Genomic DNA, 14,807 nt, shown 5'->3' on the forward strand with positions numbered 1-14,807 from the left:
TATACTGTGCTCACTCAGTACTTATCTGTGTTCAGCCTTTGTCACATAAAATCATACTCAAAATTGAGTTCCTGACTCCTGTCCCCAGACATGACAAAATTTCAGTATCAGAGTGTGGTGTGTGAGAACAATGTCATCACACAACAGGATTTCAACCTATGACTCCCTAGACTGAGAGTCCATTGTCTTTCCCCAACAGCTGCGGGTCCACCCCTATTGTCAATAAGTTCCCCTTACATTATCTCCTACTTCATGTACATTGGAAAAACACATTCGCCATGCTTTCAGTTTGGATGCTGTGAATAGTTTTATTGGCACTTTCTGTGCTTCACAAAAAAATGTTGGTTTGCTTCAGGTCTTCTTCCTTCTATTAAGCTGTTTTGTAGCATCGGGACCTTCTGACATGTGATAAGTTTTCCTGGAAAGATTGTTGATGAAGTACAGTCCCACCAAGGAGAACACTAAACTGTAAAAGAGAAGTTATCATTAAAAGTTCAACAACTCCTTTCATTAATTACACATCGCACACACTGCATTCCAATAGATTTAGAGACTGCTGAGACTTGCTTTACTATGTTTTTACACTGCTAATGTAAACTATTTTCTCCTTAACAAACATTGTAGAATCAAAGAGTCAAATGTAATTCTGTCGAACTCACACCTCTCAGTGCAGATGGGGGATTAGTAAAACATCATTAACATTCCAAACACTTGTTTATTTGACTAAAGAATGATGATTAAGTTCAAGTGCAAGAGCTGGTCATTAGCTGTAATGGTTGAATGTGTAAATGGTGTATCTAATTTCATCGTGGGAATTTGATAGCAGCAAATCAAATCGCCAGTACTTAGGAAAACACAAGACTGTTAAACCAGCATTACAAAACAGCTTAAACAAAGAGAAAGGAAGGCTCTTGGCTTGAATACAGAAACCCTTTTGGGAAAGGGAGATTTATATTCTACTTTAATTTATTTTTCACATTCATACAAATTTCCGTTAAATCTTTCATCTCTGAGCACTATCGCCAGACCTCCTCAGAAACTTGAGTCACCTTTAAGTGGCTCATACATTTACCGTAAGACCTTCGCTTCATGCAAGAACTCGAGAGTAATGGAATCGCCTCAGGATTTTCATCAGCATAACTACTACCTCTTGACCTTAAGCAAGCCTGCTTTGTTCCTCAGTAGAAGGTACAAATCACTTGCAGCGTGAAACTTGTGCCTTGTAAAATTCAATTCTATCTCAATTCATTTAATATACTTTGTGTGTTTCACTGTGTAATTCCTGATATATTTCCAGTATATTTGGAGACTGAAGGTTAAGTTATGAGAATGTGTGGAGATTTTTTAAGCAGAATTCAAAATAAATATATATTATTTCCAATTAAATGGGGCAAATTGTATAAGTATTATAAATGGTGGAGTGGGAGAAAATTCCTGGGATGTTGTGACTGATGCAAACCATCCATTGGTGCCTGTGCGTCAAGGGAAAATCGAAGGCCTGGATCTTTTTGCAGCACACATAATAAAAATAACTCAAACCTTTACATTCAGACATCTGCTTTGAGTTGTACATTTTGACAGTTTACTTATGACCTGATGATGTCACAAATCTCGCCTGCAGGAAGGGTCACACAGTGCACCTTGCACAAAAGAAATCTACCATCATCTCTATCTTTAAACCTAGTAGATACTCTGTAACTTTCTGTATGGTGAACATATTCAATGAAGGAAGCAGGGGAAATAGTAAGTTACAAAAGGGTCAAAATGGCTTTGCTAATTTTAGCAAGAGAGTAGACATGAATGAAAAGTGGTGTCATTTTGGTAGAATGTGCTAATGAACTGTTTACGCATGTTTAGCATGTGAGGATCCCCACTCCTCCAAAAATGGATGAACAACTATCATTGGAAAGTGAGGGAAAAGCCTCTGACAACACCCCTCCTGCAGGAGAATGTCTCAGCGTGCTCAACAATGAGAAGAAAGAAGATACCAAATGGTGATGGATGAAATTAAATGGGAAGAAAATGAAAGCCCGGAAAAAGAGCTTGCTTTTTACAAGGCAAGCTAGCAGTGAGAGAAGTGGTAAGGTGGATTGGTTTAGAGATACAAGGGCTGAAATTGCCCTCCATCCCAAACGGGGCAGATAATTCGAATTGAGTAATGATTCTCCGCCCGAAGCAACGTTCCTCCACTTCATTTAAGGGGGTGGGCCGCTCGAGCTCTGCATCCACTTTAGTAGCACCCACTGGAACACCAGGGAGGGGTTCGGCCGGGCCAGCGGTCCGGCACTCAAGAGGGGGTGCCAGGCTTCCTGTTGGCGGCCTAGCCGAACCCGTGGCCACCATTGCCGGGCTGACTTCAGAGTCGGCCGACAATTAAAATAAAATGGCAGCCGCGGCGGTGTGCCCTTCCCTTTGAGGGCAGACGTTCCACCCAGCCGGGAAAAGATGTCAGGGGCACCAACGGGCGACGGCTCCGCTCCAGCGGGGCAATTTCCCTCGCCAGGCTGAAACAGGTCGCCGCAGGCCGGTAAGGTGTCGGCGCATGCCCAACGGGGCAGGAACACTGGGCGTGGCCCAGGGGCAATTTCTGATGGGTCAGCCCATCCACCAACCCCCGGTCAGAAAGGCCTTACTGTCCCATTACCACCTCTCAGAGTCATTGAGCTGGAGGGAGAACTGCAAACACTCTAACACATAAGGGAAGGGGAAGAATTTCTGGACAGTTTTATCCAGAATAGAGTCACACCCCAGATGAAAGCACAGGTTCAGGAAAGGGAGGGTGTGATGTTAGGGAGCCGGGTAGCGGGGATTTAGGAGAGGTTGAGAAGGAAGTCCTGCAGACACTAGTCCTGTCTGACAGGTACAATGTACTCGTTACCTGTGAGGACAAGGAGAAAGACTGCAGGGAGGATAGCCACAATACAGACCAAGGCACCGTGGCTCAAAAGCTGTCCAAAGGCGGGGGGGAAGCAGAATAGTTCCTATCTTTTATGTTGTTGTGTTCTTAAATATGGTCGTGATAGGGGACTCTATAATTAGGGGGCTAGATAGCGTCCTCAGCAACCAAGAACGAGAATCCCAGTCATGGATATCTCACGGCGGCTGGAGAGGAATCTAGAAAGGGAGAGGGGTAAATCCAGTTGTCGTGGTCCATGCTGGAACAAATTACATAGATAGGAACAGGGTGGAGGACCCGCTGAAAGTGTATCAGGAGTTAGGCTATAAAGTAAAAAGCAGGACCTCGAGGGTAATAATCTCTGGATTATTGCTCGAGCCACATGCAAATTGGCATAGAAGCAGCAGATCAGCAAAATTAACATGTGGCTAAAGGGTTGGTGTGGGAAAGAGGAGTTCCTTTTCATGGTACACTGGCAGCAGTCCTGGGACAGGAATGAGCTGTACCAAGGGACGGGCTCCACTTGAACCGAGATGGGACCCATGTCCTAGCAGAAAGGGTAAATAGGGAGGTGGCAAAGGCTTTAAACTAATAAGATGGGGTGAGGGATCTACAAGAAATGTAGACAGCCCAAATAAAAACAAAACAGGAAAAGAGAGCATAAGAAAGAATAAAGAAAGGGAGGACATTGATGGCAAGGGAATACATAGAGTTTTAGAACAGGAGTCTAAAAAAATGGTTAAACATAAAGTGAGAGGAAATCCTATTAAAATTAGTTAAACTCTCTGTACAGCAATGTACACAATGTTTGTAATAAAACAGGGAAGCTGGAGGCATCCATGCGTTGCGAGGAACCAGACATAGTAGAGATTACTGAGACATGGCTAAAGAAAAATCAGGACTGGGAATTAAACATTGCAGGGTATAACATATTTAGAAAAAATAGAGAGGGGAAAAGGGGAGGTGGAGTAGCTGCACTTATTAGGGATAACATAATAGCAGCATAAAAAAGTGATGCAGCCATCAGCAAGACAAAAATAGAATCTATACGGTAGAGATAAAAGATAATAAAGACCATCTAATAGTGGAAGGGAGGTGGAGGAAGAAATATGCAAACAAATGAGGGAAATGAGTAAAAAACATAGAATAATAATCATGGGGGATTTCAAATACCCTGATATTAATTGGACAGAAGAGGTAGATAAAGGGGATAAGGGAATGGAGTTCCTACAATGTGTACAGGACTCCTTTCTAAACCAATATGTAAAAAGCCCAACAAGGGAGGATTCGCTATCGGATCTAGTAATGGGAAATGAACAAGAACAGATAGAGAAGTAAAGGTAGGGAACATCTAGGCAATAGTGACCATAATATAATATACTTTAAGATGATAATTGAGAAGGACATAAATATGACGAAAACCAGGGTAATAGATTGGAGAAAAGCTGATTTTGAGGGGCTGAGAATAGAACTTGGGAAAATAAAATGGGCAACAACATGAGCAAAATCAATGTAGGAAGCATTTAAAACGGTGTACAACAGAGTGCAGGAACAATATATTCTGCTAAAAGGAAAGAACAAACTAAACACTAATGGGACTCGATGGATGAATAAAGCCATAAGGGAACAATTGAGGTTAAGTACATAGACAGCAGGGGATGCATGATAAGGGAGAATATGAAAAGATTAGGAGAAAAGTCAAAAAAACAATTAGGAAGGCAAAGAGGAACTATGAAATTAAATGATCAAGGAACACAAAACAAATAGTAAAATATTTTACAGGTACATCAATAAAAAAGGACGGTCGTAGTGGGAATTGGGCCATTAAGGGATAGATAGGATAATACCACAGGTAATGATAGAGAGTTGGCAGAAATATTAAATCATTATTTTGCTTTAGTATTTACCAGGGAGATAGAACAGGTGGACATGACATTGGATGATGAGATTAGTAATGAGAAAAGTATGTTTAAAATAAAAGAGAGGATATATTAAATAAACTAATCAAACTCAAAGAGGATAAAACCCCTGGTTCAGATGGATTGTACCACGCATTTTAAAAGAAGTTAGGGAAGAGATAGCAGAGGCCTTACAACACATATTTAATCTCTTGGTAGTCTGTCGTATCCAACAAAGATGTTGATGTGCTAATCATCAATGGCATGTGTCTTCAAGTGGCTGTACAGGCCAATTCTGGATGCACATAGTCTCTTGCACGTCGAACAAGGGAAGTTTAGTGTGCCTGATGCTGACAGTACTGCCACCTGATGTCGTCTATCTCTAGTGTCCCGCAGGCATTGACATCGGCTTTCTTCGAAGGTCTGACAAGCAGTCCTCGTGAGGGTTCACCACTGGATTTTATTAGCTGCTGTATTCTCGAGGTCCTTTGGTCGGATGCCACAGTACTGGAGGTTTGCCTTGATGCAATCTTTGTAGCGCTTGTGGGGCGCCCCTGGTGTCTTTGACCTTCACAGAGCTCGCCGTGAAGAAGCTGACGAGGGATCCTTGACTCATCCATGCGGATGACATGTCCAGCCCACCGGAACTGGGCTCGCATGATCATCACCTCGATGCTAGTTGATTGTGCTCTCTTCAGAACCTCAAAGTTTGACACCGTATGTGGAGTATAGATCTGAGACTGCGCATATGGAAAGCTTTCAACTTTTTGATGTGATGCCTGTAGGGTGCCCAGGTCTCACATCCATAAAGGAGAGATGAGAGAACGACTGCTCTATACACCAATAGTTTAGTTGACAGTCGGATGTGGTGGTGACTCTACGCCTTAGTGCGCAAGCGACCAAGTGCCTGGCTGGCTTTACAGATCTGTGCATCAATCTCCTTGTCCAAGGACCCATCACTTGATATGGTGCTGCCAAGGTACTTAAAACTGTTCACTGACTTTAGTTGTATACTGCCGATGATGACTGTGGTGCCAGGGGCAGGCTGATAGAGAATCTCAGTTTTACTAAGGCTGATGGTTAGGCCAAACAATTCTGTTGCCTCAGCAAATTTGCTGAGTATGAATTGTAGGTCACTCTCCTTGTGTGCCATGAGGGCGCAGTCGTCAACAAAGAGTGCCTCTAAGATGAGTCGTTTCCGTACTTTGGTCTTTGCAGCAAGACGGCGGAGGTCGAACAGTGAACCATCTAATCGATATTTCAGATAGATCCAAAACTCCAAGTCTTTTATGTCATAGTTCAAGACGCAGGTAAAGAATAGGTTGAACAGAACTGGAGCGAGTACACAACCTTGTTTCTCTCCATTTGAGATGGCAAATGGGGCCATGGTTGTGCCGTCTGAGAGCAATTCACCTGTCATGTTGTCATGAAACAGCTCAATGATGTGGACAAACTTCCTTAGGCACCAAAGTTTCGTCAAGATTGACCACAGCGTTGCTCTGTTGACAGTATCAAAGGCCTTGGTGAGGTCAATAAATACAGTGACAGGTCCATGTTCTGCTCAATGCACTTCTCCTGCACTTGTCTGAGTGCAAAGATCATGTCCGCTGTGCTCCGACCAGGTCGAAAGCCACATTGTGTTTCTGGGAGATTTGCTTCTGAGACACTAGCTATGAGTTGGTTCAATACTATGCGGGCGATGATCTTCCTAGCAATGGACAGAAGTGATATTCCCCTGTAGTTGCCACAGTCTGCTTTGTTGCCCTTGTTCTTGTAGAGGGAAATTATCATAGCATCACGGAAGTCCTGTGGCATGTCTTCATCTTCCCAGATGCTAGTTATTATGTCATGAAAGGCCTCGACAGTTGCTGGGCCTACTGCCTTGTAGATTTCAGCAGGGATTCCATCCTTTCCTGGAGCCTTTCCAGTACTCACCTGGTTGATTGCTTTCTTTACTTCGTCCATGCTGGGAGGAAGATCAAGATCTTCTTTGATAAGTTGCTGGGGTATGGAGTCAAGTGCTTCTTCATTCACTGTTGAAGGTCTATTAAGAAGATTACTGAAGTGTTCTCTCCACTTCTCATTTATGCCAGTCCTGTCTTTGATCAAAGTGCTGCCATCTGCTGAAAGGAGTGGAGTAGTGCTGGGTTTTGATGGTCCATAGACTGACTTGATAGTGCTGAAGAACATCTTGGTATTGTGAGTTTCAGCATAATGTTCCACTTCCTCTGCTTTTGTCTGCCACCATTTATCTTGCATCTGGCGAAGGTCTCTTTGTGCTTTGCTCTGTACATATTTAATAATGCCTTAGAAAATGGTGTAGTGCCAGAGGACAGGTGGATAGCTAAAATAATTTTTATATTTAAGAAGGGGGATAGAACATATCTAGGGAATTATAGATAAGTCAGCTTAATATCAGTGGTAAGAAAAATAATGCAATCCCTACTGAAGGAGAAAATAGAAGGGCATCTAGAAACCAAAAATCTAATAACGAATAGTCAGCATGGATTTCAAAAGGGAAAGTCTTGCTTGACCAACCTCATTGAATTGATTGAAGAGGTAACTTTGAAGTAGACAATGGTACTGCAGTAGATGTAATTTATGTAGATTTTCAAAATACATTCAATAAGGTACCCCATAATAGACTGATAAACAAGGTCAGAGAATAAGAAGTCAGGGGACAAGTAGTAGAATGGATAGCTAGCTGGCATCAAGACAGAAAGCAGAGAGAGGGGTAAAAGGTAGCTATTCACAGCGGCAGAAGTGGGTAATGGTGTTCCACAGGATCAGTGCTGGGACCACTGTTGTTCACAATTTATATTAACAATTTAGGCTTTGGAATTAAAAACATAATTTCTAAATTTGCGGGTGACACCAAATTGGACAGTCAATACTGAGGAGGACTGCAACACATTACAGGAGGACATTAATAAACTTGCAGAATGGGCATATAATTGGCAAATTAAGTTCAACACAGATAAATGTGAGGTATTAGTAGAAAGGATATTGAGGTCACTTGAAGGGTGAGAGTCTAGGTGGGGTAGAGAAACAAAGGGATCATGGAGTACAAATACACAAATCGCTAAAAGTTGCGACACAGATTAGCAAGGTCATAAAAAAGCAAACCATGCACGAGGGTTTATTTCTAGAGGTATAGAATTGAAAAGTAGGAAAGTTATGCTAAACCCGTATCGAACCTTAGCTAGATCACACTTAGAGTACTGTGTACAATTCTGGTCGCCATATTATAAAAAGGATATAGAGGCACTGGAGAGGGTGCAGAGAAGATTAATAAGGATGATACTAGAAATGCGAGGGTATACATATCAGGAAAGGATGAACAGGCTGGGTCTCTTTTCTCTTGAAAAAAGAAGGCTGAGGGGTGACCTCATAAAGGTCTTTAAAATTATGAAAGGTTTTGACAGAATGGATACAGAGAGAATGTTTCCACTTGTGGCCAAAACTAGTGGGAGGACAGAAGACTGGGAAGCTTTTAAAAGCCAGCAAAGAACGACTAAAAAAATGATTAAGAAAGGGAACATAGACTATGAAAGTAAACAAGCACAAAATATAAAAACAGATAGCAAGAGTATCTATAGGTATATAAAAAGGAAAAGGGTGGCTAAAGTAAATGTTGGTCCCTTAGAGGACGAGACCAGGGAATTAGTAATGGGGGACATGGAGATGGCAGAAACTCTGAGCAAATATTTTGTGTCAGTCTTTATGGTAGAGGACACTAACAATATTCCGACAGTGGATTGTCTAGGAGCTATAGCGAGGGAGGAACTTAACACAATCACAATCACTAAGGAGGTGGTACTCAGTAAGATAATGGGACTTAAGGCAGATAAATCCCCTGGACCTGATGGCTTGCATCTTAGGGTCTTAAGAGAAGTAGTGGCAGGGATTGTGGATGCATTGGTTGTAATTTACCAAAATTACCTGGATTCTGGGGAGGTCCCAGCAGATCAGAAAACTGCAAATGTAACGTCCCTATTTAAAAAAGGAGGCAGACAAAAAGCAGGAAACGAAAGATCAGTTAGCCTAACATCTGTGGTTGGGAAAATGTTGGAATCCATTATTAAAGAAGCAGAAGCAGTAGCAGGTCATTTGGAAAAGCAAAATTTAGTCAGGCAGAGTCAGCGTGAATTTATGAAGGGGAAGTCACGTTTGACAAATTTGGTGGAGTTCTGTGAGGATGTAATGAACAGGGTGGATAAAGGGAAACCAGTGGATGTGTTGTATTTGGACATCCAGAAGACATTTGACAAGGTGCCACATAAAAGGTTACTGCACAAGATAAAAATTCATGGGGTTGGGGGTAATATATTAGCATGGATAGAGGGTTGGCTAACTAACAGAAAACAGAGAGTCAGGATAAATGGTTCATTCGCTGGTTGGAAACCAGTAACTAGTGGGGTGCCGCAGGGATCAGTGCTGGGACCCCTACTATTTACAATCTATATTAACGACTTAGAAGAAGGGACTGAGTGTAACGCAGCCAAGTTTACTGACGATACAAAGATGGGAGGAAAAGCAATGTGTGAGGAGGACACAGAAAATCTGCAAAAGGACATAGACAGGCTAAGTGAGTGGGCAAAAATTTTGCAGATGGAGTGTAATGTTGGAAAGTGTGAGGTCATGCACTTCGGCAGAAAAAAAATCAAAGAGCAAATTATTATTTAAATGGAGAAAGATTGCAAAGTGCCGCAGTACAGTGGGACCTGGGGGTACTTGTGCATGAAACACAAAAGGATAGTATACAGGTACAGCAAGTGATCAGGAAAGCGAATGGAATCTTGGCCTTTATTGCAAAGGGGATGGAGTATAAAAGCAGGGAAGTCTTGCTACAGCTATATAAGGTATTGGTGAGGCCACATCTGGAATACTGCATGCAGTTTTGGTTTCCATATTTCCGAAATGATACACTTGCTTTGGAGGCAGTTCAGAGAAGGTTCACTAAGATGATTCCAGCGATGAGAGGGTTGATTTATGAGGAAAGGTTGAATAGGCTCGGCCTCTACTTATTGGAATTCAGAAGAATGAGAGGTGATCTTATCGAAACGTATAAGATTATGAGGAGGCTTGACAAGGTGGGTGCAGAGAGGTTGTTTCCACTGATGGGGGAGACTAGAACTAGAGGGCACAATCTTAGAATAAGGGGTCGCCCATTTAAAATTGAGATGAGAAGAAATTTCTTCTCTCAGAGGTTTGTAAATCTGTGAAATTCACTGCCTCAGAAAGCTGTGGAAGCTGGGACATTGAATAAATTTAAGACAGAAATAGACAGTTTCTTAAATGATAAGGGGTTATGGGGAGCGGGAGGGAAGTGGAGCTGAGTCCATGGTCAGATCAGCCATGATCTTATTGAATAGCGGAGCAGGCTCGAGGGGCTGTATGGCCTACTCCTGTTCCTATTTCTTATGTTCTTATGTTCTTATAACTAGAGGCCATCAATATAAGACACTCACCAAGAAATCCAATAGGGAATTCAGAAGAAACTTCTTTACCCAAAGAGTGGTGAGAATGTGGAACTCGCTACCACAGGGAGTGATTGAAGCGAATAGTATCGATGCATTTAAGGAGAGACTAAACAAGCATATGAGGGAGAAAAGAATAGCGGGTAGATGCAGATAGATTTAGATGAAGAAAGACGATGGAGGCTCGAGTGGAGCATACACGCCAGCTTGGACTGGTTAGGCCAAATGGCCTGTTTCTCTGCCGTATATCCTATGTAATCCAATGTAAATCCAAATATACTACATCTAGTGGTTCCCCTTTTTGTACCCTGCTAGTTACATCTTCAAAAAACTCGAATAAATTTGTTTAAAACAATTTCCCTTTCATAAAACCATGTTGACTCTACCTAATCATATTATGATTTTCTGAGTGCCCTGTTACCACTTCCTTAATAATGGATTCCAGCATTTTCCCAATGACTAATGTCAGACTAATTGGCATGTAGTTCTCTGTTTTTTTCCCCTCCTTTCTTGCTACCTTCCAATCTGCTGAGGTCATTGTAGAATCTAGGGAATTTTGGAAGATCACAACCAATGCATCCATGATCTCTGCAGCCACCTCTTTTAGAACTCTAGGATGCAGGCCTTCAGGTCCAAGGGATTTGTTGGCTTCAGGTGCACTCCTGCCATAGCTCTGATAGGAGTGTGCTGGAAGGCATGTAAATTAGGCTGAGACCTAGATGTGCTGTGTCTGGGCCTTATGGTGGGGATTCCACAAGGCCTTCTAAAGGGATAGAACCTCAGCCCTCCCCTTACAAGGCCAGTGGTGTATGAGGGGCAGAAACTAACAACATGCAGAGTTTCCATAACATTAGCCTCTCATCAGTTAGATGTATTTTCAGCAGAAAGTATTTTCTTTTGAGATTATGAGATGAGATGGGGCAGTATGGGGGAAATATTGTGAGCTCCCACCCCAACAGCAGAGCTTCGTACATGGGGGGGGCAACGATTCCAAAATCATGGTCGAGCTGTCAATAATTTTCTATCTATTGAATCAATGCACAGAAAACCTGTGATTCCAACCTCATCATCATAGGCAGTCCCTCGAAGCGAGGATGACTTGCTTCCACGCCAAAAAAGGGATGAGTTCACAGGTGTTTCAATGAAGGACCTAATATTCCAGATCCTGAACCACATCGTGAAGGGTGGAAGATGCCTGTGCATGGATTTTTTTAACGTGTGGTGGTTGTTGCACACCAGCCACCACATGGGCTTGACAGAGCTAAGTCTTGGTCTAGTGGCAAGGTTTACCCAAGACTAACTGGAGACCAGTTCTGCTGCACAGACCGAGCACGCACACATCGCAGTGTAGGCTGGCCCATGCTGCCCCTGGGCCCTCGCCTCTTCCGGGCCCAAGATTCACACCTCTCCTGAGCCCTGGTCACTTCTCTGGGTATAAAAGAGTGAGGGGATCCCTCTGCTCCAAAACCCTGACATGAAATATTAAAAGTAGCTAACAGGCAACTAAACAGCAACACAAGTGGGTCAAATAAGTTTAGCTGTGTATCAGCTGCGCTTCAGTAGGGTAGCACACTCGCCGGAGACAGAGGGTTGTGGGTTCAAGTCCTACTCTTGAGCACATAAATCTAGCCTGACACTCCAGTGACAGAGACCAACACTCACAGTGCAGTGCTGAGGGAACGCCGCACTGTCGGAGGTGCGTCTTTCAGATGAGACGTTAAACCGAGGCTCACTCAGGTGGACGTAAAAGATCCCATGACATTATTTTGAAGAGCAGGGGAGTTATCCCCGATGTCCTGGCCAATATGTATCCCCCAATCAACATCACTAAAACAGATTATCTGGTCTTTATCACATTGTTTGTGGGAGCTTACTGTGCGCAAGTTGGATGCCGTGTTTCCCGCATTACAACAGTGACTACACTCCAACCTACTGCACTTGAGAACCCAGCATTAGTGTAGGGCCTTGCAAAATATGCCTCTTGTGCATAAGCACATTTGAATATTATATGGTTATTACATGCTTTATGCATTTGTGCATAATCAGTGTTCATGAGAAAGCATCATTCACATTGTAATATATCATATAAATGATTTGATATGATTAATATACTAAATACCACCAGCTCCATGCACCTGTTGAATAATTCAATGGCTTCCATATGCTCCATAGGAACAGGAGTAGGCCATTAGATCCTTTAGCCTGTTCTGCCATTCAATTAGTTTTTAAAAATTCATTCACGGGATGTGGACATCATTGGAAAGGCCAGCATTATTGCCCATCACTAATTGCCCTCGAGAAGGTGGTGGTGAACCGCCATCTTGAATACGTGCCTGATCTGTGACCTCACTCCATATGTTCACTTTTGCCCCATATCCTGTAATACCTTTCGTTACCAGAAAGCTATCAATCTCAGATTTAAAATTAACAATTGATCTTGCATCAACTGCTGTTTGCAGAAGAGCGTTCCAAACTTCTACCACACTTTGCATATAGAAGTGTTTCCTAATTTCACTCCTGAAAAGTCTGGTTCTAAATTTTAGACTATGCTCCCTAGTCCTAGACTCCCCAACCAACGGAAATAGTTTCTCTCTAGCTACCCGATCAGTTCCACTTAATGGGGTAGAAATACCGACGTCCCCTAACGAAGTTTCTATGGACCTGGGAAGGCATCGGAAAAGCCGGTTTTCAGCGCGCAATGCGCATGCACTGAAAACTGTTTTTTCCGATCTGTCAAGCTGGAGCTTGACAGATCATAGCCAGATCGGGAGCGAGGACATTTGCGATATTTACGCATATCTTGCCCAGCAAATGTCCTCAAAAATCTTGCGCCTGAAAAAGCAGGTGCACAGCCTACTTTTATAGGTGCAAATGTTTTAAAACACACAAAAACATATTAAAATAAAGTTATAAAAACATATTTTATTGTTAAACCCCCCCCCCCCCACATTGTAAGTTAATTTTAAGGCATAATTAAAAAAACTTTTTAAAAAATCAGGAAAATATATATTTTTTATAAGACATTAATAACTTTAATTTAAATGAATCTTAAATATGTAGTGTATATTTTCTATCTTTTATTAGTGTTTGGGGTGTTTGGGGGGGTTTCTCATTCATAGTAATAGGAGTTTCGGACTTACAAAACTCCTATTACTATGAATGAGAATATAATATACCTGATTGGCTGCCCAGAGCCATGTGACTCCAGTTCCAGGCCTGCGCATGTCCTGATGTGCATACGCTGTGACGCGCAGGGAGAGGAGACCTGTGGATCGGGAACTCGAGCTGGCGCAGCAGCTTCAGGTAGCTGCGCATTTTTTCTCTAAAATCCGCGGGAAGGAGAAAGCGGAATTTCTGCACCGTTGACAACTTCAATCAAATCAGCCCTTAACCTTCTAAATTCTAGGGAATACAATGTTATAGAGCTCGATCGAGTAGACTACAGCTGCAAGAAAAATGCAGGGAACAGCAGCAACCCTTGTACATGGCCTTCTTTGACCTTACAAAGGCCTTTGACACTGTTAACCGTGAGGGACTATGGAGCGTCCTCCTCCATTTCGGCTGCCCCCAAAAGTTCATCACCATCCTCTGCCTGCTCCACGATGACATGCAAGCCATGATCCTGACCAATGGATCCATTACAGACCCAATCCACATCCGGACAGGGGTCAAGCAGGGCTGTGTCATTGCGCCAACCCTCTTCTCAATCTTCCTCACTGCCATGCTCCACCTCACATTCAACAAGCTCCCCGCTGGAGTGGAACTAAATTACAGAATCAGTGGGAACCTGTTCAACCTTCGTCGTCTCCAGGCCAGATCCAAGACTATCCCAATTTCTGTCGTCGAGCTACAGTACGCGGACGACGCATGCTTCTGCGCACATTCATAGACTGAACTTCAAGTCATAGTCAACATCTTCACTGAGGTGTACGAAAGCATGGGCCTTACATTAAACATCCGTAAGACAAAGGTCCTCCACCAACCTGCCCCCCCCCCCGGCCATCAAGATCCATGGCATGGCCCTGGACAAGGTGGACCACTTTCCACACCTTGGGAGCCTATTATCGGCAAGGGCAGACATCAACGACGAGATTCAACACCGCCTCCAATGCACCAGCGCAGCCTTCGGCCGCCTGAGGAAAAGAGTGTTCGAAAATCAGGACCTCAAATCTGCCACCAAGCTCATGGTCTACAGGGCTGTATGGCTCAGAGACGTGGACCATATACAGCAGACACCACAAATCGCTGGAGAAATACACCAACGATGTTTCCGCAAGATCCTGCAAATCCCTGGGAGAACAGACGCACCAACATTAGCATCCTTGATCAGGCCAACATCCCCAGCACCGAAGCACTGACCACAGTCGACCAGCTCCGCTGGGCGGGCCATATTGTTCGCATGCCTGACACAAGACTCCCAAAGCAAGCACTCTACTCGGAACTCCTACACGGCAGGCGGGCTGAACGTGGGCAGAGGAAACATTTCAAGGATACCCTCAAAGCCTCCTTGATAAGGTGCGGCAGCCCCACGGA

General features: G+C 43.3%; 1 protein-coding gene across 1 annotated transcript in view; it reads right to left on the reverse strand.

Annotated features, from left to right (window-relative positions):
* Nucleotides 1-238: 238 nt before the first annotated feature.
* LOC139234699 (dolichyl-diphosphooligosaccharide--protein glycosyltransferase subunit KCP2-like) overlaps nucleotides 239-14,807 on the reverse strand; it is a 353,523-nt gene continuing 338,954 nt past the window's right edge. The window contains exon 5 of the mRNA XM_070865412.1: nucleotides 239-466. Coding sequence (XP_070721513.1) covers nucleotides 371-466 — 96 coding nt within the window. The 3' untranslated portion in view covers nucleotides 239-370. The remainder of the gene's footprint in view (nucleotides 467-14,807) is intronic.

This window comes from Pristiophorus japonicus, chromosome 1, assembly GCF_044704955.1.
Source record: "Pristiophorus japonicus isolate sPriJap1 chromosome 1, sPriJap1.hap1, whole genome shotgun sequence".
NCBI lineage: Eukaryota > Metazoa > Chordata > Chondrichthyes > Pristiophoridae > Pristiophorus > Pristiophorus japonicus.